The sequence below is a fragment of the Bubalus bubalis genome, chromosome 4, assembly GCF_019923935.1.
Source record: "Bubalus bubalis isolate 160015118507 breed Murrah chromosome 4, NDDB_SH_1, whole genome shotgun sequence".
NCBI classification, from domain to species: Eukaryota; Metazoa; Chordata; class Mammalia; order Artiodactyla; family Bovidae; genus Bubalus; species Bubalus bubalis.
In genome coordinates, this window is record NC_059160.1 from 132,858,582 (window position 1) to 132,883,780 (window position 25,199).

At 56.5% G+C, this 25,199-nt stretch overlaps 1 protein-coding gene across 2 annotated transcripts in view; it reads left to right on the top strand.

Annotated features, from left to right (window-relative positions):
- The window catches only part of RET (ret proto-oncogene), an 87,646-nt gene that overhangs the window by 14,631 nt on the left and 47,816 nt on the right, over nucleotides 1-25,199 (top strand). For both annotated transcript variants that reach the window (XM_006050752.4, XM_044942086.2), the window contains exons 2-11: nucleotides 9,238-9,501; nucleotides 11,263-11,550; nucleotides 13,883-14,124; nucleotides 15,408-15,603; nucleotides 16,931-17,130; nucleotides 19,534-19,792; nucleotides 20,504-20,629; nucleotides 22,127-22,237; nucleotides 23,033-23,155; nucleotides 24,103-24,359. In XM_006050752.4, coding sequence (XP_006050814.3) covers nucleotides 9,238-9,501; nucleotides 11,263-11,550; nucleotides 13,883-14,124; nucleotides 15,408-15,603; nucleotides 16,931-17,130; nucleotides 19,534-19,792; nucleotides 20,504-20,629; nucleotides 22,127-22,237; nucleotides 23,033-23,155; nucleotides 24,103-24,359 — 2,066 coding nt within the window. The remainder of the gene's footprint in view (nucleotides 1-9,237; nucleotides 9,502-11,262; nucleotides 11,551-13,882; nucleotides 14,125-15,407; nucleotides 15,604-16,930; nucleotides 17,131-19,533; nucleotides 19,793-20,503; nucleotides 20,630-22,126; nucleotides 22,238-23,032; nucleotides 23,156-24,102; nucleotides 24,360-25,199) is intronic.

Here is a 25,199-nt window from a genome sequence, read left to right on the forward strand (position 1 = left end):
CCCAGTGCCTGTCAGACCAAGCCAGGGGTCTGGGCCAAGGTGATCTCACCCACCTCTCTGATCCCCTACCCCCTCTCCTATCCCAAATTCTCACTGTTTTCCATATTTGCCCAGCCGTTACCCTCCCCTCCACCCCCTGCCACTCTGTCCATGAAACCATTTACGTATTAGTTTGTTCCTTCCTAGATCATTTGTTGTTTCACTCACTAGTTTGTTCCTTCAGACAGTTCTTTCAGGCAGATTGTGACATGATCTGACTGACCCTGGCTGCTCTGGGGCAAGGGGCCTCTGGGGTCAAGAGTGGTCTCAAGGAGGGACTTCCCTGGTGGTCCAGTGACTAAGACTCTGTGCTCCCAAAGCAGGAGGCCTGGCTTCAGTCCTGGTCGGGGAACTTAAATCTTGCATGCCACAGCTAAGATCCAGTACAGCCAAAAAAAAAAAAAGAGTGGGCTCAGGGAGGCTAAGTGGTCCTCTAAGCTGAACTGAGATGAGGGAGAGGGTGGAGCGAGTTGGTAGGGATGTCTCTGGTCCTCGGGAGGAGGTCAGGGCTGGTGAGCGTGGCAGTCCTTGGCCCAGAGGCAGCCGTTCGAGCTGTGGGACTGGCTGCCGTGTGCTTAAGGAGACTCTGGAGAGAACACCTAGAAGATAAGCTGAGACGGAGGAAACCCACATGGGGGCGAGCAGGCTGGCTCATCAGAGTGAAATAGGAGAGCTCCAAACACAGGAGGTCCTGAAGCAACCAGAGGGAAGAGAGAACCAAGAAGGGACCATTAGAGCGAGTACAGAGCTCTCAGAAGCAGGGCAGCGGAATTGTGCTTTTGAAGGACAGAATAACTGACCTGTAGAAGTCTCAGGGCTTCCCAAGTGGGCTTCCCAGTTGGCGCAGTTGCTAAAGGATCTGCCTGCCAATGCAGGAGATGCAGGTTCAGTCCCTGGGTCGGGAAGATCCCCCTGGAGGAGAAAATGGCAACTCACTCCAGATATTCTTGCCTGGAAAATTCCATGGACAGAGGAGCCTGGCAGGCTACAGTACATGGGGTCACAAAAGAGTTGGACATGACTGAGCACTCATGCACACACAGAATTCTCTGCCCAGAAGTGCCTTTCAAGAATGAGGTAAAAGTGATTTAAAAAGAAGGGCAAGGAAAACACAGACCCAGATTCATGTTTGCTGTGAGTGGATGAGGTGGAAGGGGGGGTGTGAGAGGGGCAGCACCGTTGCTAAATGTCCAGTTAAGTTGTCCGCGGGATCATGAGTGTCTGTTGCAGAATACTATTTTGACATAAATGTTCTGCAAAATATACTGTTTGTACATATCAAATATTCAACTAGAATAAAGAGAAAACGTGAACAGGATATGAGAGGAGGGGCGTGGGGTGGACGAGGAGAGGGTAATGGTGCCAAAAGTTGTTGTCTGGGCGGTGGGGCTGGGGGGACCCCCCACAGGGACAGCTGGCCCTCAGGGAGAGGGGCCGTCCCTGGGGAGGAGTCCATGAGGTCTGCTTCCTGTTCCCAGCGAAGATGATGGCATTAGGAAACCGTCTGTTAAGGAGATTGTGCTGGGCCATAATAAAGCTGTCATCTGCAGGATCTGGTGCTCGTCACAGGCAGGAGCAGGGCTGCCCGGTGAGTGGATTTTGCAGGAAGGTACTGCCTTGCACACAGATGTGGGTACTATTGTCACCCCACTCCGTTCTTAGATCAGACCATCTTGCCATGTGTTTTTTTCTTGAGAGCCCCAAATTCTGGCTTTTACATTGCAGTCCTAGGATATTCGTTGTCCGGGGCCTTGTGTAGGATGACCATGGTGACTGCCACTCACTCTGATTAGTCAAGGGTGCCCAGTTAGGAAGCACCTGCCTGGATCTGGGCTGGTATGGTCAGACTAGCAGCACATTCTCTGTCGAGGGTAGCAAGGAGGTCGAAGGAACCTCAGGGAAGCTGTGCATGGCCTCTCATGGCCAGGGCTGACCAGGGGGCACTGGTGAGGTGAGCCTGCAGTCAGGGCTGATAGGCTCAGTATGTTTCACTAAATGAGCAAGAGGATGGGGGAGGTGGGGCTGGGTCTACAACAGTGTGAGAGAGAGAACGTGCATGTAAGATGCTAAGTGTAAGAGAGATGTGTGTATCAGTCTGAGTCCAATCCAGAGACACCCACACAGCGACTGGACCAGAGGAGGTTAACATAAGAGTTGATCGGCAGTGATGAGTGTAAGAGAGCTCTGTGGGCCACCCCGAGGCAGAGGGCGGGAGCTCGGGCAAGGGGCTCCCTTCCCAGAGTAGGGTCACAGCTCACTGCATGTTGAGAAGTTCGCTGGGTTGCAGGGGCCAGGACTGGTCTGCAGCCTCGGGGCCAGCGGGAGGTGACCCTCCAGTACACGGGAGAGCTGAGGCTGGTGCGCAGAGGCTGTCGATGAGTGCATCTGGGGGCTGTGGGAGGTGATCACGGGGCAAGGGCGTGGGCTGCACTAGCACCAAGGGGCTGCGTGCATTTGGCGTGGACTGAGGAGGAGCGTGCAGGATGTCCCCACACCCTGAGCTGCAGAAGTGAGGGATGACAACCAGAAACCCTAGTCCACCGGCATGGCCCTCTACCGCACAGGAGGGGGCTTACAGCGTCTGTGTAGGTCTGAGAATGTGTGCCAGTGTGACCGGTGTGGGTAGGAGTGCACGTGTGAGTGTTCACATGGGGCTGAGCTTGTGGACGGTTGAATGAGTAAAAGTGAAGTAGAGACTTGGGCCTGCTTCTCTCTGCATACAAATGTGAGTAAATGACACATCCAGCCAGGTGTGGAACATTGAAGACTGCCTTTCCGGGATACCAAAAGGCTGGCGACTGCGTGCGCTGAATGAGACCATCCGTGCCTGATGGCTCTGCTTGTAAAGATGCTGGAGGAGGCCCTGCTTGGAGCGGGACAGCCCGTCGTCCCCACTGACCATTAGCTGCACATCTTCTCCGGCAGGGGTGGGGCAGGGTGGTGCAGGGTGGGAGCGATGGGATCTTGGGCCACGTGCCTGTCTCTCTTTCCTGCTGCACACTTGTGCGTACACACTCACGCACATACACACTCACACACATACACACACAGGCCATGAAGGGGGCTTGGGGTCTCTGCAAATGCGAGCAGCAACCTGGGCCTTTGGCAGGTATGTCATGAGCAGTGTGGGTCCCCTCCCCGCTCCTGTGAGAGCAAAGCCCAGCTCCTCACTCCCTGGTGTGATGCCAGAGCAACTTGAGGAGCCAGAACCCCAGGTGGTGCTGGCCACACCTGTCGAGGCAGAAACGTGAGACTAAGTGTGGGGGGAGGACTCTGTCACCCAGCAGCATTCGTGGGTAGAAGGCGTGGGTGGGACAGGTTTTGCAAGTCCTGCTGTGTCGACCTGCCCCAAGTTCCAGGGGAGGCTCTCATCAGAGGTTGGTCAAGAAGCCCTTCCTGGCAAAACGATGCCGGCAGGGAGAGGTGGTCAGCTGGCGGGGCCTGGGGCTTCCCAGAGGGGACGGCGTCTGCTCTGGTCCTGAGTCCCATCGCCGCTTTGTTAGTCATCGTGTCAAACCCCAAGATGCCCAACCTCCAGCTGTTTGGTCCTGGGAAGGCGTCTCACCTCCCAGCCTCTGTGTTCTTACCTGTTTACTGGGGCAGTGAAGGGGTTTGCCCAGTGATTATAAATCGGAAGTGAAAACTTCATACCATGTGTACCTGTGCAAAGGTGAGGCCTGTCTGCACCTGCCCCAGCTCCTTCTCTCCCCAGCCTGCCCTTCTCTTGTTCACAGTCAGAGAAAGCGAGGCCCAGAGGAGGCCAGAACTCTACAAAGGCTGCACAGCCCAGGAAACTGGACACCTCTGATGGCCCATTCCGGGCTCTTCTCCTTCACCCCCTGGGGTTGGCCCCATCATCTGTGGGGCCCAGCATGGCATGCGGATTGTTCTAGAATTATGAATTATTTTAGGACAATCACAGGAGAGCATTAAACCAAGCATGGGGACCTGTGGTCTCCCCAGGCTACACCCACCTGAGGCCAGCCCTGCCTGCACCCACACCCTCATTCCCTGACTTGGAGCATGTGTTTTTCCATCTAAAAGTGTCTGTGACAAGGAGGAGCATTAAGGCGGCCATGCCCTGAGCAGGGACCACCTGGGAAGCGTTTTAAGTGCATTTAAGACTGTTTCTGTTCACAATCAACGCCCAACCCACAAATCCCTTTTGGCAGCAAGAGACCAGGCCCCACATGGATTCCACAGGACCTGCTCAGAGATGAGAGCAGGCAGTGTTGCCATCCTGCGCGTGAGGCCTGTGTGGTGGGGACTGGACCGGCTCGGAGGTGGGGGCTCCCTGGAGCTCAGGCACCTCCCAGCCCCCCGACCATTGAAAGTACATGTGCTCAAGGGGGCCCAAAGGGAGGAGCCCCATCTGGATCTGCTCCTTGCTACCTGGCAGGTGGAGTGAGCATCTCACCCCCCTTAGAAGACCCATCTGCAAGGTCCCCCCACCACGTGTGGCTCCCAGGGCTGCCGGCTCTTGCACAGCTGACCAAGGCCACAGGCGTTATATCCTGAGAGAATAAGGAGGCAGAAGTCATGATACTCCTCTGATGTGGGTGCAGGCGTCCCACAGTATCCTTCCCAGTACTCCGGGGACCAGAATGCAGACCTCACTTCTCCACAGAGAGCTCTGGCACACCAAGGAGAGCTGGTGGCCAGGCAGGCTGGGAGACACAGGCTGCCCTCTGCTGCGTGCTATCTGGGGGACCCACCCTGGGCTCACCCCCCTCCCCACCAGCCGAGTCTCCTGCAGCTCTGGGGTTGGGGCCCTGCAGGCAGCATCTCAGGTTGCTAGTGGTTGGTGCTCACCTTTCTGCCAGGATGAGGAAGAGGCTGGCAGCACCAGCCGCAGCCGAGCCCCCTTCCCACCCAGCATGGTGTCACGAGCCTGGACTGCCACCAGGCCACCACCCTGTCAAGCCACTGGGAAATCTCTCATTCTCTTTGTGGCCAGAAAGTCAAGCTTCCCGAGAGACGGTGTGCCCTCAGGGACTGCTTTCTACTGTAGGCCAGCATCCCTGACTTGCGGTCACCACTCAGGGCTTGGGGTGGGGATGGAGGGTGGGCACAGTAACCGTGGGTTCCGACCGTGTGACATGGGGTTGAGCAGGCCGGTGAGGTCTGTGCCACTGGAAAGACAGCCTTCGGAATCCCAATCCCCTGGCTGGCTATGCGTGTGCCCTCGAGCATACAAACAGCTTTCTTCCTGTCCTGCCCCGGTGCCTGCTTGCAAAGCAGTGATCCCATCAGCAGCTCCATCTGGGGCTGTAAGAAAATGGAGGGTCACATGTGCACGGGGCCTGGCCTCGTGCTGTGTGGGTCCACCTGGCCACGCTCACCCCGCTCTGTACCTTTGAGAGGCGGGGTGGGCAGATGCGGTGGGCCAGGTCCTCTGGAGAAGGTGGCAGTGGAGGGAAAAGCAAGCCACTCCTCTTCCTGTCCACTGGGCCGTGAGCATCATCTTCCCCGCCCCTTCCCCAGCCCCCCACAGCCCACCCCAGAGCTCCCCCAAGACCCTCTGACTTGGAAACTTCATGGAGCGTTGGAGGGAAAGGAAGCCAGGCTGTTGCTTATGAATCAGGCACTTGTCTTGGGGCAGCAGGGCTGGGTCTGGTGTTGACCCCCACTTTGAATCTGCCTTCCCAGATCTGGCCTTACTGGGGCGGGACAAGGGGCCGCTGTGGGCTGGGAGCCCTTCTGATTTCTGTGAGGAGGGAAGACCCAGGGTTATTATTCTACCAGGCAGTGCAGTGGGTTCCAGTGCACTACAGGCGGGGAGCCCCTCTGCGGCTGCCCCTTCCTCCCGTTGGCTGAGGAAACACCACAGGGGCACTCCTGCCTTTGTCACAAGAGCAGTGATGAGCAATGCTGTAGGGTCCTCTGTAGAAGTGTATGTACTTCTCAGGAAGCGTGAGCCAGTGGAGTGAATCCTAGCTTTGCAGGAGGATCGATCTGTCAGCTGCGGCCCATCACTCTGCCCAGCTTGCAAAAGGCCTGCTCCGAGCTGGTGCCATTGGCCGCCCTTTCACAGAAGCAGGGACAAGGCCAGTCTTGAGGCCATTTAGGGCTGACACAGTTCTCTGAGCTGCCAGCCGTCCCTGCTAGAGTTGGCTGCTGCTGCTAAGTCACTCAGTTGTGTCGGACTCTGTGCGATCCCAGAGATGGCAGCCCACCAGGCTCCGCCGTCCCTGGGATTCTCCAGGCAAGAACACTGGAGTGGGTTGCCATTTCCTTCTCCAATGCATGAAAGTGAAAAGTGAAAGGGAAGTCACTCAGTCGTGTCCGACTCTTAGTGACCCCATGGACTGCAGCCCACTAGACTTCTCCATCCATGGGATTTTCCAGGCAAGAGTACTGGAGTGGGGTGCCATTGCCTTCTCCGAGAGTTGGCTACTAAATCCCAAAGAAATGAGCATCCTGAGTGCATCTGAGAGGAAGCCCATGTCCTCGTGGCCAGTTGGGAGGCTGTGGGACAGGAGGGTGGCATCCAGCCATGTGTGGGCGGCTCCTGTCGTGGTCTCTACCAGTGAGACCCCCGGCAGGGGAAGTCAGGTCTCAGCGCTCCCTCCCCAGAGTTCCTCAGGGTGACTTCTTCTGGGGCTCCTGGAACTGCCACCCCCTTGGATGGCAGGCAGCATGATGCTCTGGGTGGATCCCCTCCCCCAAGAGGTGGCGGGGCAGGAAGGCCACAGTGCCGAGCCCAACTTGGGCACAGGGCCAGCTCCTTGAAGTCCAGCTGCCCTTCCCAGCGCCTCACCTGCAGAGGCCCAGTGATTCTGGGTCCCACTCAAGGGACAGCACTCCTAGGGAGCAGTTTTCCAAAGGTCTAATAGGTCAGCGCCTTGCCTGCAGCCCCTTCCTTCCATCTCTGTCTTTAGTCCTGGGTGTGCAGGGCCAGACCTTTGACTACTGGCCAGAGCATCTCTCGCCTCCATCCTCTCCCCCTTACTCCTTACCCTCCTTTGTCTTTTCCCTCCTTCCGTCTCTCTCCCTCTGTTTCTCTTCCTGTTCCCTCCCTCTCCTGCTGACTCCGTGGTCCAGGCCTGTCCGGCAGGGCAGCACCCACTCTGGGTGGGCGGGACCCAATCAATGCGCACTTCCCTCCAAGTTGGCATTCCCAGCCGGGCTGCCTTTGAAGTCATCCTTGGGAAACCTGGCACAGTGCTGGCAACCTTCCAGTTTTCTTACTGTTTCACCACTTTGGGATCCAAAAGGTCTTAACCCGTTCTCCTCACCTGACTCCACTCGGCACTTGTTTCCCACACACAAGTGTGTCTTCGAGGACCCAGGCAGCCCCAGGGTGTCTTCCACTGTGCCGAGCGGACCAACCACTCACCCTGGTGGCTGCAAAAGAAGCAGAATGTAGGTGGAAACAAATTGATTGAAAAGAGAACTTGTACTTACACACAAGTACAATGTTTCTCATGTTTGCTTTGTGGGGTAGTATTTTTTGTGCTTTGTAGAGAATATTGGCAGGTTTTCAATGGTTTTTTTAAGCATCGCCTGCCCATTTATCCATCTTTTTAAAACTTCTTACTATTTAAAAATAACTTTTTATGATGCAAAATGTTGAACCTACACCAAGTCAAGAGAGTAGTAGGCTGAGCGGTCCATGGGTTCACCCAGCGTGGCCATGGTCAGCACCCCTCTTCCTCATGGCATTTTGCAGCTCTCCCACAGCCCCTCAGTGATCAATTTAGGCCACATTTACATAGGCTGAAACGCAGAAATCTTCGCTGTATGTTGTTGACAAATGGATGTGCCTGTGTGACCCCATCAGGATATGAAACCTGTATGTTTCCCAAAATCTGCCCCCTGTTTTTCTAGTCTGTTGCCTCCCCCACCCCCAGCTGGTTCAGTTCAGTTCAGTTCAGTTCAGTTGCTCAGTCGTGGCCAACTCTTTGTGACCCCATGAATTGCAGCACGCCAGGCCTCCCTGTCCATCACCAACTCCCAGAGTTCACTTAAACTCATGTCCATCGAGTCGGTGATGCCATCCAGCCATCTCATCCTCTGTCATCCCCTTCTCCTCCTGCCCCCAATCCCTCCCAGCACCAGGGTCTTTTCCAATGAGTCACCTCTTCACATGAGGTGGTTGAAGTACTGGAGTTTCAGCTTTAGCATCAATCCTTCCAGTGAACACCCAGGGCTGATTTTCTGTCACCTAAAATCAATCTGGAACGGTGCCATGTGATTCTTTTGTGCTGCTCCTTCCACTTGGCAGGATGTCTATGAGATGTGTCCAGGCTGTCGTGTGTATCAATAGTTTGTGCCCCGTCCTGACTGCATAGGGTTCCATGGTGTGATGGACCGAGGTTTGTTATCTGATCACTTGCTGGAGCACATCTGGGTTCTTTCCAGTTCTTGGCTCTGTGAATAACCCCAGCATTTGTGAACAAGTCACTTGACGGACATGTTTTCATTTTTCTCAGATAAATGGAGTGGAATTTTTCGGTACTATGGTAGAAGCGTGTTTGACTTTAGATGAAGATTTTGTTCCTTATAGGGGCTTCCCAGGTGGCACAAGTGGTAAAGAACCCACCTGCCAATAAAGCGATGCAGGTTCGATCCCTGGGTCAGTAAGATCTCTTAGAGGAGGGCGTGGCAACCCACTCCAGTATTCTTGTCTGGAGAACTCCAAGGACAGAAGAGCCTGGAGGGCTACAGTGCATAGGGTTACAAAGAGTCGGACACAACTGAAGCAACTTAGCACGCACACACGTTGTTACTTATAAAGTACTCTAGTTCATCTCTGGGGCCCCTTGCCTGCTCTGCTTGTCTGGCAGCATCTTGTACACTTGAAAACTCTGGCTCCAGGTGATGTGAGCAGAAGCCTGGGTGAAAGCCCAGTGGTTTACGTGCTTATCTATCTTGGGTAATTGAGGATGATTTTGTAGCTGTTAATGCTTCCTCACTTCCTCCTCTTTCTGTTTTAAAGCAGTGTATTTGCAGCTAGTGTTTAGCTATACAGATAACTGTGTGTTGATGTTCTTAGGACTACAGATGAGAAAGACCTACTTAGATCAGAATTTTAAATTAGTGAGGTTTTCTTTTTCGGCCCACAAGGAAGCTATAGCTAAAATGTGAAGTCAAGCCGCTGGGAAAGCTGATCTGCCTGGGAGGGCTGCTGGGCTCTGCCATCACGGTCACCGTGGTCATCCCTCCCTCCCTCACGTGTTTCCCTGCCTCCCACAGCCCCGCTGGGACTCTACTTCTCCAGGGACGCTTACTGGGAGAAGCTATACGTGGACCAGCCGGCCGGCACGCCCCTGCTCTATGTCCACGCCCTGCGGGACGTGCCGGAGGAGGTGCCCAGCTTCCGCCTGGGCCAGCACCTCTACGGGGCCTACCGCACGCGGCTGCACGAGAACGACTGGGTCCGCATCCAGGAGGACACGGGGCTTCTCTACCTTAACCAGAGCCTGGACCACAGCTCCTGGGAGAAGCTCAACATCCGCAGTAAGGGGGCGGCCCTGACCCCACCCCCACACACCTCACTGCCCACGCCCCACCCTGCCCTCTCCTTGTCCCTCCTTAGGGCCCATCACACAGCTCCTAGGGAGTGAGATGGTGCTGGCCTGTCTTCTTTGTCCAGCCTGTGAGGGAGCCAGGATGAGCTTGAGGACCACTGATGACCCTCAGGCCTTCTGAGGCTGTTGGGATTTTGGAGAACTTATGTGTAGAACTTGAGGGGCTCTCTCCATGCTGGCTCCAAATGTCTTTTCCAGTTGGATTAACAGAGATGTGGGGTTGTGAGAGAAGAGTTAAGAAAGGCTAGAAAAATCCCAAGATCTTGATTTAGCAGATGATCTGGAACTTGGTGGAGAAGCAGCTGTTTGCACGGAGAACCCACCTTGCCATCAGCAGCAGGCTGCCCTTGGCACCTGGTGAGGACTGGGGCCTTGTGCCAGGGAGGAAAGTGGAGCAGGAGGAAGGCCTGGCCGGCTCCTCAGAGCAGGGGTCCAAGCTGGAGTGAAGCCCACGTGTGCCCTGGCACTGGGAGGAGGGTGTTTGTGGAGCAGAGTGCTGCCTTGTGGCACCAAGTGGTGGTCACAACCCCACCTCCTGCTCCATAGACAGGGCCTCCCTGGACCCTCACGCCAGCCCTGAACTCCTGTGAGTGCTGTGAACAGTACTGCCAGAGTGGAATTTGCCGAGGGTCTGAGTTTCATAGGACGCGTATTCTGTTCATAATTGGAGAGTGGCCCCATGCACCTGCCAGCTCCAGTCAGGAGAGAAATCATAGTAATTAGAACAGAGAAAGTTTATATGGAGAATTATTAATCACAGCAGGGGACTGGAGCAACAGAGGACAGGCTAAGAAGAAGCAGAGGACTGATGAATATGGGAGGAGCAGATGTGAGGCAGGGACACTTCCCTAGGGCTGAGATAGAAGGCCCAGGAAGAGCCCCCGCCCCAGATGAGATCCAGACGGGTTGGAGGGGGGTTGCTATAGTGCCTCCATGATGGAACTTGCCAGAAATCCCCTCTCTAGGTGCTGGGGAAGTCTGTGTCTCTGCAGGGATGGCATGGTATTCCCTGGGGGTCCAGTGGTTAGGACTCTGCACTTTCATTGTTGAGGTCCTGGGTTCAGTCCCTGGTCAGGGAACTAAGATCCCACAAGCAGCAACACGGGCAAAAATAGAGTAGAATAAGTATTTTATTTTTATTTGTTTTTAATTGAGGGATAATTACAATATTGTGTTGGCTTCTGTCATACATCACAATGAATCAGCCACAGGTACACATATGTCCCCTCCCTCTTGAACCTCTCTCCCACCTCCCACCCAATCCCACCCCTGTAGTGTTTTTAAAAGTGAGAAAAGAAAGAAAGTGCTTGGGGCAGTGGGTAAGAGAGGGAAGGGAGGTCGCCTGAGGTGCCAAGAGCCCACCTTGGGGAAGCACTCCATCTTAGACCCAGGGCTCAGGGCACCTCTCCAAGGAAGGGTATTTGAACTGAGTCTTGGAATAACCAGAGAGGTGGGCCTGTGAGGACAAGGGAGCAGAGCCACAGGGCCCTGAGGCTGTAAGATCCCAAGTCCAGGGCCGTAGGGGGCAAGCAGGAGGTGGGGGCCAGGGCGGGGTGCCCAGCAGAGCCCTGCGGGCCTTGGTGAGGGCTAGGCTTTGCACCAGCCCCGAGCTCCTGCCCTCTCCCCATTCAGGTCCCAGCTGGGCAGGTGTGGCTGATGCCCCAGTGGGGCCTGACTTGTCTCTCTGCAGACGGCGGCTTCCCACTGCTTACCGTCTATCTCCGGGTCTTCCTGTCACCCGCGTCCCTTCGTGAGGGCGAGTGCCAGTGGCCGGGCTGTGCCCGTGTGTACTTCTCCGTCATCAATGCCTCCTTCCCGGCTTGTGGTGCCCTCAAACCCCGGGAGCTCTGCTTCCCCGAGTCAGGCCTGTCCTTCCGCATCCGGGAGAACAGGCCCCCCGGCACCTTCCACCAGTTCCGCCTGCTGCCCGTGCAATTCCTCTGCCCCAACGTCAGCGTGGCCTACAGGCTCCTGGGAGGTGAGTGCCAGCTGCATGGAGCCTTCCTCGATGCCTGTCGAGTGCCAGGCACAGCGCTGCGGTTCCTCTACATGAGCTGTCCAAGTTGACTCTGCACCACCCCATCATCCATTCATTCAGAGGTCCGTGTGTATCTCATGTATGCAGGCCACAGGCCAGGCATGGTTCTAGGGACCAAGGATGAAACAGTGAACAATTCAGGCCCAAATCCCGCCTGTCTGGACCTTCCACGCCCATAGCAGGTGGAGCCTACAAGGGTGTTAAGGACATTGGGTGGCCTCTGAAGGGACTAGGTGGGAGGTAAAGCTGAGAGGGCATAGAGTGGTGGAGACCACTGTCCCAAGTCAGGTGGCTGGAGCAAGGTAAAGGAGGGTGCCCAGCAAGCAGGGCGAGCTCCTTTGAAAGTGCCAAGGGGGAATTGTAGCTGGAAGGGAGGGCAGAGGCTGCTGAGGGCAGAAAAATTCAAGGGAAGGGGCAGGACTTCCTGGTAAGGGGACTAGGAACCCATAGAAGGTATTTGCAGGGGTCGGGGTGAGGGTGTCATTGACAGGATATAACTTCCCTTTAAAAGGTTTGTCTGGCTGATGTGTGAGAAATGATTTGGGGTGAGTGGTTTGGAGGAAGCAGGAAAACAATTAAAAGGCAGGAGAAATCCTTGAGTGAGAGGATGAGGACTGGGGTTGAGGGTGGAAGCCTTTAGGCCACAAGAAGCAGGCAGGCTCTGGGCATGTTTTTGCAGGAAGATCCAGCAAGATTTCCTGGGGAGTTGAATGTGGGGTGTTGAGAGATTCACGAGGGGACAAACCATGGTTCCATGATTCCACCTGAGCCACTGTAAGGACAGTGGACCTTGTCACAAGATGGTCCTAACGTACGATGGCCCTGGGGAGGCCATATGCATATGGGGTAGGGGAAGGGCACTGGATTCGAGTGGAGATGAGAGAAGGCAACTGAGCCGCCATGTGTGAGGTGCCATTTAAGTTTAAAGGGGACACTTACTATGCTGGTCAGCTAGGAAATGAAGCCTGGATTCCCACTAGGTTGATGGCACCCACACATGGTCATATGTTAGAGGAAACCTCAGTAGTGTAAGGAAAGTAGTCATTCACATTCCCAGCATCCTTTCATTTATCCTGCAACAGGGATGGATGTCTTTGTACCAAATTGTCCCCAAAGCTTATGCTTTAGTGTGCTGCCTTTTTCACTTAAAAGAAAAATAAAAGCTGTTTTTGTAACCATAAGCAATAGAGGGAAACGTGTAATTCACATGTAATATGTGGCTTTGATGTGATTTTTCCACCAAGTGGAGTTGACAGTCCTCCTGAGATTGGCTATGGGGTGGTCACTGTTCACCTTCAAGCCTTCAGCTTTTCCCCCTTTCTGGGTCGTTTCTGGAGGACGAATTCCGGGACAGGCTTGGGTTGAAGAGTATATTGTTATTACGGGTCCTCCCCTCACCACGTCGCAGTGAGTCATTGAACTTACGGCAGTGTCTGGTGACGAACACACACAGCATCTCATCTTCTGGGGCTTCCCTGGTGGCTCAGCTGATAGAGAATCCGCCTGCAGTGCAGGAGACCTGGGTTCGATCCCTGGGTTGGAAAGACCCCCCCCCCCGGGAGAGGGGAACGGCTACGCACTCCAATATTCTGGCCTCCATGGGGTCACAAAGAGTCAGACACGACTGAGCAACTTTCACTTCACTTGGTCTTCTGGCGAGGAAACTGAAGCACAAAGAGACAGAACCATCACCCTCAGGCCACACAGCCTGCAGGTGTATAGGGCAGGGATCCAAACCAGGCAGTCAGAAATATTTGTGTGTTAACGTGAAATCACACCAAATGTCCCCCATGTTGGTTTTCAAGTGGTGGAATTGTGGCTTTTTTCTCACATTCTCTAAAATGAGCATGTCTTGCTTCCATAGTTAAGGAAATTCCTAACAGTTTTTCGAAAACCAGCAAACGCTAGGAGCTGGATCTCTGGGCTGCAGCCTGACTGGTGCCAGCCCTCGCCACAGAGGAGGCAGGCAGGGTGTGTGAAGGGGTGTGCCCCTCCTAGGTGATCAGGTTGAGGACCTGAGGCAGACCTCCTGGTTCCCTCTCTTCCCTATCAGCACCAGTGCAGGCTGCAGGCACAGTGATGCTCAGAGCAATGTCTTCACTGCAAACTGTGCTTGGAGGCTGTGCTCCACTGTGGAGCTGAACAGGGGCCGCGGCCCAGGGCCAGCATGCACCCCAGCTCTGTCTCCTCTCCTGTGGGCCCCTGAGGAAGGCAGCTCGCCCTCCCCGCAGCTCGGGGTCATCCCGGGGTTGCTGGTCTGCTTGGTGCTCAGGTGAGAGTCTGCCTTTCCGCTGCGATCCGGACAGCCTGGAGGTGAGCACGCGCTGGGCCCTGGACCGCGAGCAGCGGGAGAAGTATGAGCTGGTGGCCGCGTGCACGGTTCGCGTGGGCGCGCGCGAGGAGGAGGTGATGGTGCCCTTCCCCGTGACCGTGTACGACGAGGACGACTCTGCGCCCACCTTCCTCGGGGGCGTCGACAGCGCCAGCGCCGTGGTGGAGTTCAAGCGGAAGGAGGTGCCTATGCGTTTGTCTGGTGCTCGTTTAGTGTTTCGTCTCTCTGTTGGGCATCTGGGTCCCTCCATTCGTCATTTGTTCCTTGGTCTATTCAGCTGTCCATCTAGCCATCCAGTCATGTGGCTGACCACTCTAGTTATTCGTCTTTCATTTGTCCATCAGTCTGTCTGTTGGGGTTTTGTTGGTTTCCAGGACAGCTGAGGAGGAGAGAGGACCAGTCCCACTGGCACCGAGCTGACCCCTGCCCCGGGAGGAGGGCGAGGGGAGGGGCTGGGGTGCCGGTGGTTGGGGGTAGGGGTGCCCAGCCTCTGACTCAACCGGCAGGACTCCCATCAGAGGGGCGCGACTGTGCTGCTGCACAGGCGGGGCGCGCTGCCCCAAGGAGACGGAGAGGACATCTGCCAGGAGGGCCTTCCCTTCTTCGGGCTGTCAGCCGCTCAAGGGAGGGCCAGTGAGTTCAGGGAAGGTACCCCGGAGTGGAGGAAGACAGGCCAGTGGATCTGACAGGGATGTCCCTGCGCCGTTCCGCCCATCGGGCCCGTCTTCCTCTGGCCCGCGCAGGCGGAGCGTGACTGCCACCTGCTGGGCCCTGGGCTCTCCTGCAGCCGGCAGGCTGGCGGGAGCAAGGGGAGGGTCGGAGTCGGATATGCGGTGGTTGCCTGCTTCCCTGGGCACCCCGGGAGCAGGTTTGGTGGATGGATGGGCAGGAGGAAAGCACATGGCGTAGGGAAATGTCTCATGAGCCTTGCAGGGCAACTCCATGGTGACACTGTGGAGCCTGGTCAGTAGTGAGAGCAGAGATGACCTGTGACTTTACTCAGAAACCCCCCTCATGACCCCCTCCAGCCTGGGGTACAGAAGAAGCTTTAGGAGAGACACTGGTGGACACTGTCCTTAGGTCCCAGCTCTGTCGTCTGTCACTCCATGACACTGAGCTAACTCCTCCACTGTGCAGGGTCCAGCTTCCTCGAAGGAGAGCGGGGGTGCACGCTCTGCATTGTGGGGACCTGAATGAGGTCTTCCACAGAGCACCAGGGCGTCTGTTCTAACCCATAATCATGGGAAGTCTGGAGATGCCATTGCACCTGTTGCAGAGGTGAGGTGCAGTGGCCCAGGAAGGGTGACGAGCATGCTGGCTGGGGGCCCCTTGCAGCTCGAATCCTGGTCAGTCTGACCCTGGAGCCAGCTCTGACCGCACACACCTGATCCACCTGTGGGGCACGGGGAGCCCTCCTATGGGCTCTGGCTTTCGGGGCCCTGACTGGCCCCCGTATTCTTTGCAGGGCACAGTGGTAGCCACGTTACGTGTCTTCGATGCAGACGTGGTGCCAGCCTCCGGGGAGCTCCTGAGACGGTACACGAACACGCTGCTCTCTGGGGACCCCAAGGCCCTCCGGACCTTCCGAGTGGAGCACGCGCCCAATGAGACCTTGGCCCAGGCCAACGGCAGCTTTGTGAGGGCAACCGTGCATGACTACAGTAAGAGGGGACCAGTGTGGCCTGACGGGGCCCCCTGGGGAACTGGCAGCCCACTCTCTGTGGGCAGGGCAGCACCCTGCACACGTAAACACCTATCCTGGCCCTCTCAGCCCAGGTGGCCACCCCTTCCAACCCTCTTCCCAGCCTTTGTCTCTACTGGGCTCACCTTGGCCACCTTGGTGGGTGTTTACAGGCCGTCCTTTCTCCCTGAACTGCCCCAAGCCCGAGGCCGACCCTGGCAGGACCCAACCACACTACCCTGTGCTGACCACACCAGGGCTCACTGCAACACCTATCTCCCTCTGGCCCCTGGCACCAGCTGTGCCACCTCCTAGGTGCCCAAGTGCTCAGGGATCCTTGACCCCCCACCAGCAACTCTCTGCTAACAGGAACTGATGTCCAGTAGCAGCTCTGTGCTCTCAAATTGGAGGGTTCTGGGATGACTGTCCCGTCTGGCTTCTGAAACGTGCCCACCCTCAGGGCTAAGCACCATGTGCCCCTGGGGCTCACCTGCAGGATGGGGTGTCCTCATCAGTTGCCAAACCCCTCCTCCCTCGCCTGCCTTCCTGCCTGTGTTTTGTAGGATCACCTTTCAAATATGCCCCTTGTGCTTGGATCCTTGTTTGGGGGCCTGCTTCTGGGGAACCCAGGATCACTGGTGCCTTTACCCCTTTCTGCTTGGCCTGATCCTGTTTCCCGTCTTCTCCTTCCTCACCAAGCCTCTGATGACCTCTGTTCTGTGCAAGGGAAAATGTCATCCTTGCCCCTGCACACTCACTCTGTATGCCATGTGCTCCCAGAGATCCTCGCCTCCTTTGTGCTCCACTAAATGGGGATCTTAGCCTTGGCACACGGTGACTGCTCAGGAGTGTAGAAGCTCCCGGGTGCTTGAGGCCTGTGGAATCTGAGGGTCCACAGGAGGCTGGTGCTGTTGCAAGAAGTGCTCAGGGGCCAGGACAGTCTTCCTGGGACCTTGAAGGTGGTGATGGTGGTGGTGGTGGTGGGTCTTTACCTGTGTGTGTTTGCCCCCGACACGCATTTTCCTTATACACAGGCGCGCACACACACACATACCTCGCTGAAGTTACCTCCCAGCTGAGGAGGGTCTTCTGGGCTCAGCTCAGCACAGTGACTCATGTTTAAAATAGTTCAACCTTAGTGCCTCCTGCCAGGTCTGTTGTCTGTGTACCACGTGGGTAGAAGTACCTGTTGACACTCATATGCCCATGTTTTGGAATGCTTTGCAGGGGAGATGTGCAGCAGTGTGGGGCAGTGGTCTCCACCCTCGGCAGGGCCCCTGCCCATCATCACATGTCTCCACCCGCAGGGCTGGTTCTCAACCGGAGCCTCCCCATCTCGGAGAGCTGGGCTGTGCAGCTGGCCGTGCTGGTCAACGACTCAGACTTCCAGGGCCCTGGGGAAGGTGTTGTCCTCCTCCACTTCAACGTGTCCGTGCTGCCCGTCAGCCTGCGCCTGCCCAGCGCCTACTCCTTCTCGGTGAGCAGGCGGGCCCACCGCTTTGCCCAGGTGAGCCCCTGGCCTCTTGCCAACCTGGGGAGGGGAATGGAGGAGCAGGGACCCCCAGGATGGGGGTCACATGGGGGACATGTGTGGACACCCCCTCCCTGAGCACACAGAGTGGCCCTGGGGAGCAACAGGCACAGAGCCAGGGAGGCTAAGGCCGTGGGAGAATGGAGCAGTCATGAGAGGGGCTGGTGGGCTTTGTGGGCCCCTCTTTGCCCTCTCCCTTCTCAGCATTTTTACATTTTTACTAATGAAAGAGCAGTGCCAGGTAAATCTATGCCAACTTGAAAAGACGTTCCTGGTGAATGAAGTGGGAAAAAATACTTTGCAGAAGTATTGGTCTCAGGTGGCTCCATGTGTTCAAAACCAAGTCTTCATTGCCGGAAATTTCCAAGTGTGCAAACACAGGCATTAGTGGAGACCTCTGCAGGGAAAGCGGAAAAGGCAATGGCACCCCACTTTAGTACTTTTGCCTAGAAAATCTCATGGACAGAGGAGCCTGGTAGGCTGCAGTCCATGGGGTCGCTAGAGTCGGACACAACTGAGCAACTTCACTTTCCCTTTTCACTTTCATGCATTGGAGAAGGAAATGGCAACCCACTCCAGTGTTCTTGCCTGGAGAATCCCAGGGACGGGAAGCCTGGCGGGCTGCCGTCTATGGGGTCGCACAGAGTTGGACATGACTGAAGCGATGCAGCAGCAGCTGCAGGGAAAGACAGGGAGTGCTTCTACTCTCTTCTTGCCTGCAAGTCTGTTTGCTAGAGCTTATTTTGCATTTGTCATCAGAAAATAGTGATTAGTAGTAGGGAAAAAAAGGAAAAGTAGTAAGAATTCGTCAGAAGGATATAAGGGATAGACAGGAGCGATCTCGTTTCCTCATATCAGCCAGTGTTTAATGTTTTGGTGCAGTTCTGTCTAGAATGTTTCTCGGAAGCACTTTTTAAAGTTTACTTGCAGTTACGGCAAGCATATGACTTGCCATTTGCATTCTCCTAATGGCTTAGCTGTGGCCATGTCCCCTTTAGAATGTCCCTTTTAGGGTCATCTCCTACATAGGACAGCGGCTTTACCAGTTTCTGTGGTTGGTTCCCGTGCCCTCTCCGCTCCTGGCAGCCACTCAGGACCCAGCACAAGAAGAGTCCCACCCTTGGGCACAGCCAGACTCTCCACTTGCCACCCTTGCCAGGCCTTTCCTGGAGGTAGAGGGCAAGGGTGGTGAGAGGTGATGAAGCAGAGGAGCCCGAGGGGTGTTCAGGGGGGCTGAGGTGGGCACAGGCATTGCCAGGCAGAGCCAGGCAGTGGGGAGGGTGATGAGGGCTGAGTGGGAGTGGCGTCTGGGAGGGCGGGCCCTGCCAACCTCTGCGATGGCCCCCAGCCCTGCCCACTAAGTCTTTCCCTGAGCCTGGACTCAGGAGGGTGCAGGGACCTGAGTCCCATCCTGGCCTTACACACACTGCAGTCTCTCACCAGCACCCCCTTAGTATTCATGATTATAAATTGAAGGTGGTGACCTCAGGCAATCGTGAGGATCACAGGAGAAAGTGGAAGTGAACCTATTGTGTACAAGGAAGTGCTTAGAGCCCAGGAGGTGGTTTTGTTGTGGTATCAGGAGTGGGCTTGGTGGAGCCTGGCTCTGCCCTGGGCCTGAGCAAGGCTGAGCAAAGGCCTGTGGCTGCAGGCAGGGGGCCCTGTGCCTGCCTCCAGTCCCCCAGCCCTCAGCCCTGACTAGTCAGAGCTTCTGATCTCAAGCCCCAGCAACCCTAACTCCAACTTGGGTGGTGAGGGAGGGAAAAGGAGAGTTCCAGGCCCCAGTGACCACTGCAGCCATGAGGCATCCCTAGAGAAGTATCCCTTCTCTCCCAGGGGTTCCGGCCCAAGTCTTAGGAGGCTCCGGGTCCTGGGTGGGACAGTAACCCTGCTGTGTGAACTGTGGCCCAAGTGCCATGCTCTGACTGACCAGGCAGGTGACCCAGACAGGACACTAAGGATGGACCCTAGTGGTCTCCAGAGCACAACGGGCCTGCCCAGAGGAGAGGGAGGTGTGTGGGAGGCATCCAGGCTGCCTTTGCGCTTGAATGAGGAAGCAAGTGAGGGGTGAGCCAGGCAAGCCGGCAAGCGCCTCCCTGGAGGGCCAGTCCCTAAACCAAAGCCCGGAACCCTGTGTTCTTGCCACCTCCGCCTCCCAGGAACAGGAGTGAAGGGTGGTGTCATGGCCTGGGCTGGGCCAGGCCAGGCAAGCAGATGGGTCTACAGACTCCAGGGGCCTGGAGGATGGGGAGATTGGGGGCCGCCATCTCTGGGCTGAGTGGGAAACTGTCCTGGGACACAAGCTGGCACGGAGCCCCTCCAGCCACTGTCCCAAGTGGTCCAGCCACCTGGCTAAGGGTTCCCTGATCCCATGCCTAGATCGGGAAAGTCTGCGTGGAAAACTGCCAGGAGTTCAGCGGCATCCAAGTGCAGTACAGGCTGCAGCCCTCCAGCGCCAACTGCAGCGCCCTGGGGATGGTCACCTCGGCCGAGGACACCTCGGGGACCCTGTTCGTGAATGACGTGGAGGCCCTGCAGCGGCCCGAGTGTGCCCAGCTCCAGTACACGGTGGTGGCCGCCGAGAAACCAACCCGCCAGCAAGCCCAGGCCCCGCTGTTCGTTAGCGTGGAAGGGATATGTGAGTGCCCGGGCTGCGGGAAGGGTCGGGGTGGACGGGGTGTGGCAGAGCCTCGGGCTGTCCCTGTAGAAGGGTGCGGTCCTGTATCCTGTCACTGACCGGTGGGCTTCCTTGAGCCTCCTCCTCTGTAAGATGAGAAAACAGCGCCCAGCTGCGCTGGAAGGATGACGCGGGGAGGTGTGACACAATTTAGTTCAGAGTGACAGCGTTGTGGGTGGCCCCTGCTGCCCGTCGTCTCTGTCAGCAGGTCCTACCTGTGCACTCGTTTTAGGGCTGCCAGGTACAATGTAGGATTCGGGTTGAGAGTGAATTTCAGGAAACAACAAGCAATTTTTGTGGTGTAAGTACGTCTCATGTAGCCTTTGCAGTGTGTTAGAAGACAAACTCCCCCATGTCCCTGTGATGTTAGGGCCGTGTTTACGCAAAGCAGGTATTCACTGTTCTCTGACGTTCAAGTTTAACTGGGTGTCCTGTGTGTGGCTGAGTCTGGCCACCTCCCATCCCCACTCCATACTCAGCCCCCTAGCTGCCCCGCTGTGTGAGTGTGATGCCACCCTCCCCCAGCAGCCCCCTCACTACCCCGCGGCCCCAGAGTTTAGTGACTGCCTCCCCTCTGGGCTCAACTCGTGGGGACAGCTCAGCCAGTGCTGCCTGCACCCGTGGGTGCCCGTGGCAGGCTGGCCCCCCGTGACTGCTTTCTGCCACCCCTAGACGTGCCTGAGGAGCCTGGCTGCCCCCTGTCCTGCGCGGTCAGCAAGAGGCGGCCCGAATGTGAGGAATGCGGCGGCCTGGGCTCCCTGACGGGCAGGTGCGAGTGGAGGCAGGGAGACGGCAAAGGTAGGCCCTGGGCAGAGCCAGGGGTGGGGAACGTGATGAGGGCTGAGTGGGAGTGGGGTCTGTGCGTGCGGGCCCTGCCAGCCTCTGCGACACCTCCCACCCCTGCCCATCGAGTCTTCCCCTGTGCTCGGTCCCTGCCGTGGCTCCTGATGCCGGGAGACGATGGTCATGAGCGCAGGGAGCAGGGAACTTTCCAACTGTTTATCCTCGATGGGATCACAGGCGCCTGAGCCTGAACTCGCTCTAGACTTGAGAAGGTTGGGGCCAAAGTTGAGATGTGTGTGTTTTCTTTTTACTTTATTCTAAAATTCTGAATTTCTGTATTGGTGCCCAAACCAGATGGTAATTAACATGTGTATATCCATTTCTCTACCCATATACACATAAATACACATGCAGTTGTGAATGTGAAAGTTAAAGTGTTAGTCGCTCACTCGTGTCTGACTCTTTGCGACTCAGTGGACTACAGCCCGCCAGGCTCCTCTGTCCATGGTATTTTCTGACAAGAATGCTGGAGTGGTAGCCAGTTCCCTTCTCTAGGGATCGTCCCAAGCCAGAGATCGAACCCAGGTCTCCAGCATTGCAGGCAGACTCTTTACTATCTGAGCCACTGTGTTCACCCAAGGCCTTCTTTTTTTGAACTTTTTATGTTCTATTGGAGCATAGTTGATGGACAATGTTGTGTTAGTTTCCAGTCTACAGCACAGTGATTCAGTTATACATATACATGTATATATTCTTCTTCAAATTTTTTTTCCATTGAGGCTTTTTTTAGAATATTGAGCAGAGTTCCATGTGCCATACAGTAGGTTCTTTTTGGTTACTTTAAATATAGCGTGTGTACATGTATATCCCAAACTCCCTGACTATCCCTTCTCCCCAGTCTTCCCCCCATTCACCCAATGCTTTTAGACACATAGTTCACAGCCCCTTTTCGAAGATCTCTTGGTAATATTACTGTGCATCCAAGAAGTGGAGGAATCAAGGTAGGCTACACTGTTGACACGTCATTTGTAGTTGGCTTTACTTCATGAAAACACAAACCTTAAAATAATTCAAAATATCTAAAATGGTCTTCAGAGAGGCTCTACCCGGGAGGTCCCAGCCCAGGGGACGTGGACCCAAATAGGAGGGACCTGAGCAGGCTTGGGTGTGGACAGTGGCTGGCTGCCAGCTGGGTCCGCCAATCAGAGGGTTCCACCCACAGTGCAGCCTGGAGAGGGTCCCAGCCTCGTCTGGTCTCCCTGGCACAGCTCTGGGACTGCCTGGCTCCTCCGGCCCTCACCATCCTGGCTGCCCTGCACCTCAGGGATGCCCCGTTGGTGGGGCTCTGTGTGTGGTTCTTCTTTGCTCAGATCTCAGTTTGCTCTTCCTTGTAGGGGATGGGGTGGGGTACAGGGTTGACCTGGAAGGCCCTGGGGTGCGACCCTCCTGGCTCTGCAGTCCGAACAGGGCAGCTGCTCCCTTGTGGTCATACCTGCCCGCTCTGTGTTGTAGGGATCACCAGGAACTTCTCCACCTGCTCCCCCAGCATCAGGACCTGCCCCGATGGCCACTGTGACGCCGTGGAGAGCAGAGACCCCAACATCTGCCCCCAGGACTGCCTCCGTAAGCAACCTGATGAGTCTGCACCGTGAACCTGAGCGAGCAGGAGCCTGGATGGGTGGGGAGTAAGGACTCTCACCTGCACTTCGGCCAGACCAGCCGAGTTCCTGGGTTTTGAGTGCAGAGCCCTTTCCTAACATTTTATTTGAATAAAGGCACTCCTCCCCCAAAACTAGAGCTTGCCGGCTTGACCCACATTCTCCAGTGTTTCCCTGGCCAACTCCTGTCCATGACTCCCTGTCCCTTGTTTTGCTGACTCCCAGCTGCCCCCACTACCCCTTTTCTGTTTCTGAAAAGTAACCAAGTGTGGACCTTGGCCAGGGCCCAGGGCAGCCTGCAGGTTCCTCCTCTCACCCAATGCGGCCAGGGAGCTGGTTTGGAGGCCCATCATTCTGCGACTGGGGCTTCCCAGATGGCACTAGTGGTAAAGAAACCCACCTGCCAATGCAGGAGATGCGCGGGTTTGATCCCTGGATCGGTAAGGTCCCCTGAAGAAGGGCCTGGTGACCCACCCCAGTATTTCTGCCTGGAGAATCTCATGGACAGAGGAGCTTGGTGGGCTACAGTCCATAGTGTTGCAAAGAGTTGACATGACTGAAGCAACTTAGCACACACACATGCATGCTGAGGCTCCTGCCCAGGGTGACCCAGACTTCTGAGCTCACTGTGCTCCCTGGGCCTGAGAGTGCTGACATCAGGTGGGGAGGGGCCTCTCAGGACCCTGTCTGGTGGTCCTGGCTGGCCAGGTCCCCCTGGAGGCTGAGAGTGGGCTGCTGAGTGGGTGATGTCTGTCCTCAGGGGGCGGCAGCATCATTGGTGGGCACGAGCCTGGGGAGCGCCGGGGGATTAAAGCTGGCTTCGGTATCTGCAACTGCTTCCCTGAGGAGAAGAAGTGCTTCTGCGAGCCGGAGGACAGCCAGGGTGCGTTGGGGGCGGGGTGGGGCACAGCTGGCTGGGATCCCCATGCCTCCCTGAGCCTCCAGGGAGCGAGGGAGAAGATTGCAGGAAGGAAGAGATACCTAGGAGAACTTCCTCCTTCCCTGGGGTCTTGGTTCCCCTATGTGTGCAGACAAGGAGCTGGCTCAGGGCTACTAAGATGACCTTGTGGCTTGAAGTTCCTTTTTTTTTTTTTTTGGCCAAGGCTTGTGGGATCTTAGTTCCCCAACCAAGGATTGAATCTTGGCCATGGCAGTGAAAGCTCCCTGTACTAACCGCTGGACCACCAAAGAATTCCCTGGCCTCAAGTTCTGTAATAAAGATTGGACTGAAAAATTAGTTCTTCCACCAAATAACTCAGCATCTCCTCAGACTGTCCCTGTGTAGAGCCTTTCCTGGGCCTGTGGCATTGGCCAGCTGGATCCCCCCTCCCAGCACCCTCCAGGTGCTTCTTCTAGAACAGGGGGGCCCCACTGAACACATGGGGAGTTTTTCTGTCATTTGAGTGGTCATTGCACAGCCCAGATCCTGGGCTACTTGTCTTTCCTCTCCACTATGTATCGAACATAAAGAAAATACAGACGATATTAGGAGCGCAGGAGAAGAGCTTCTCCTCCCACCCCCAGAGCCCCTGGGCCTCTGGCTTCAGTGCAGCATTCCAGGGTCAGGGGTGGTGGGGTGCAGGGGTGCACAACCTCTGGTGTGTGACCTCAGGCAGGCTGCTTATAAGTGCCCATTCCTTCCAGAAAAGGGCAATAACAGTCTCCTGTAGCAAAAACATACGAACAGTACCTGCCACGGGTCCGGAGGGCTGGCAGGCAGCTCACAGTCAGTCACGGCAGCCACTTCTGGCTGTCACAGGTGTGGCTCTGTTGGGAGTTGGGGGTCCCCCTCCTGGGGTGTCTTCTCTCACGGCCCCCGCCTGCCCGCAGACTCCCTGTGTGATGAGCTCTGCCGCACAGTGATCACGGCGGCCGTGCTCTTCTCCTTCATCGTGTCTGTGCTGCTGTCCACCTTCTGCATCCACCGCTACCACAAGAACGCCCACAAGCCGCCCATTGCCTCGGCCGAGATGACCTTCCGCCGGCCCGCCCAAGCCTTCCCGGTCAGCTACTCCTCGTCTGGCGCCCGCCGGCCCTCTCTGGACTCCATGGAGAACCAGGTCTCGGTGGACACCTTCAAGATCCCGGTGAGGTTCTCCAGGTGGCAGCAGGGTCAGGGAGGCAGGCCTTCCAGGGAGCCCTGTGGGTATCCTCTGGTCTAGGGCAGCTGGGGAAGGGATGGCGGGGACAGAGGGTGCAGGGCCCCCCCGGGGCTATTGAACCCTTGCCCACTGGAAGGACCCTGTGAGCTTCCAGCCGTCCTCTACCTCCACCGAGCTGCCTTTCAGGGAGGGCAGAAGGCAGGGGTGGGGCAGAGAGTGTGAAGCAGGGTGGAGAAGGATGGGTGCTGATATAATGAGGGAGATCTGGGCCGTTAGGCTCCAAGAAGAGGGCAGGCCACGCTGTACCCACCTGAGATCGCTCCTGCGGAGGCCCCAAGTGCTAGAGGACGAAGTCTGGGGGGAGGCCCTGAGATGGAGTGTGAGTTTTATTATCAGGGTAGGACCACCCTAGGGCTGGAGGCCACTGTTCTGCCTTCATTTCCACAGGTCGCTCTGTTGGGGAGCCTGTTGGGTAGGAGCCCCGTGATGAAACACTGTCCCCACCCAGGCGAGAGAGACTGGCAGGTGGGGGGCTTGGCCATGGTGGCAGCAGCCGGGAGGGGAGTCTGTCTGTGGCTTGGAGAGTGGGGGCGCTGAGAGGCCTCTCAGGCATCTGCAGGGGAGCCTGGCCTCAGGACTCAGTGACTGGCCTGCCAAGCGGGGAGAGTCAGCCCAGGCCTCCTCCTCCAGGGCATGGTCTGGGCCTGCGGTCAGTGCAGGAGCCTCAGACATCACCTCCTGCCCGACCAGGCCGCTCCTCTGTGTGTCTGCCCTCCACTATGCTTGCTGAGGAGACTGAAATGCTACGGGGACTGGGGGCTGCTG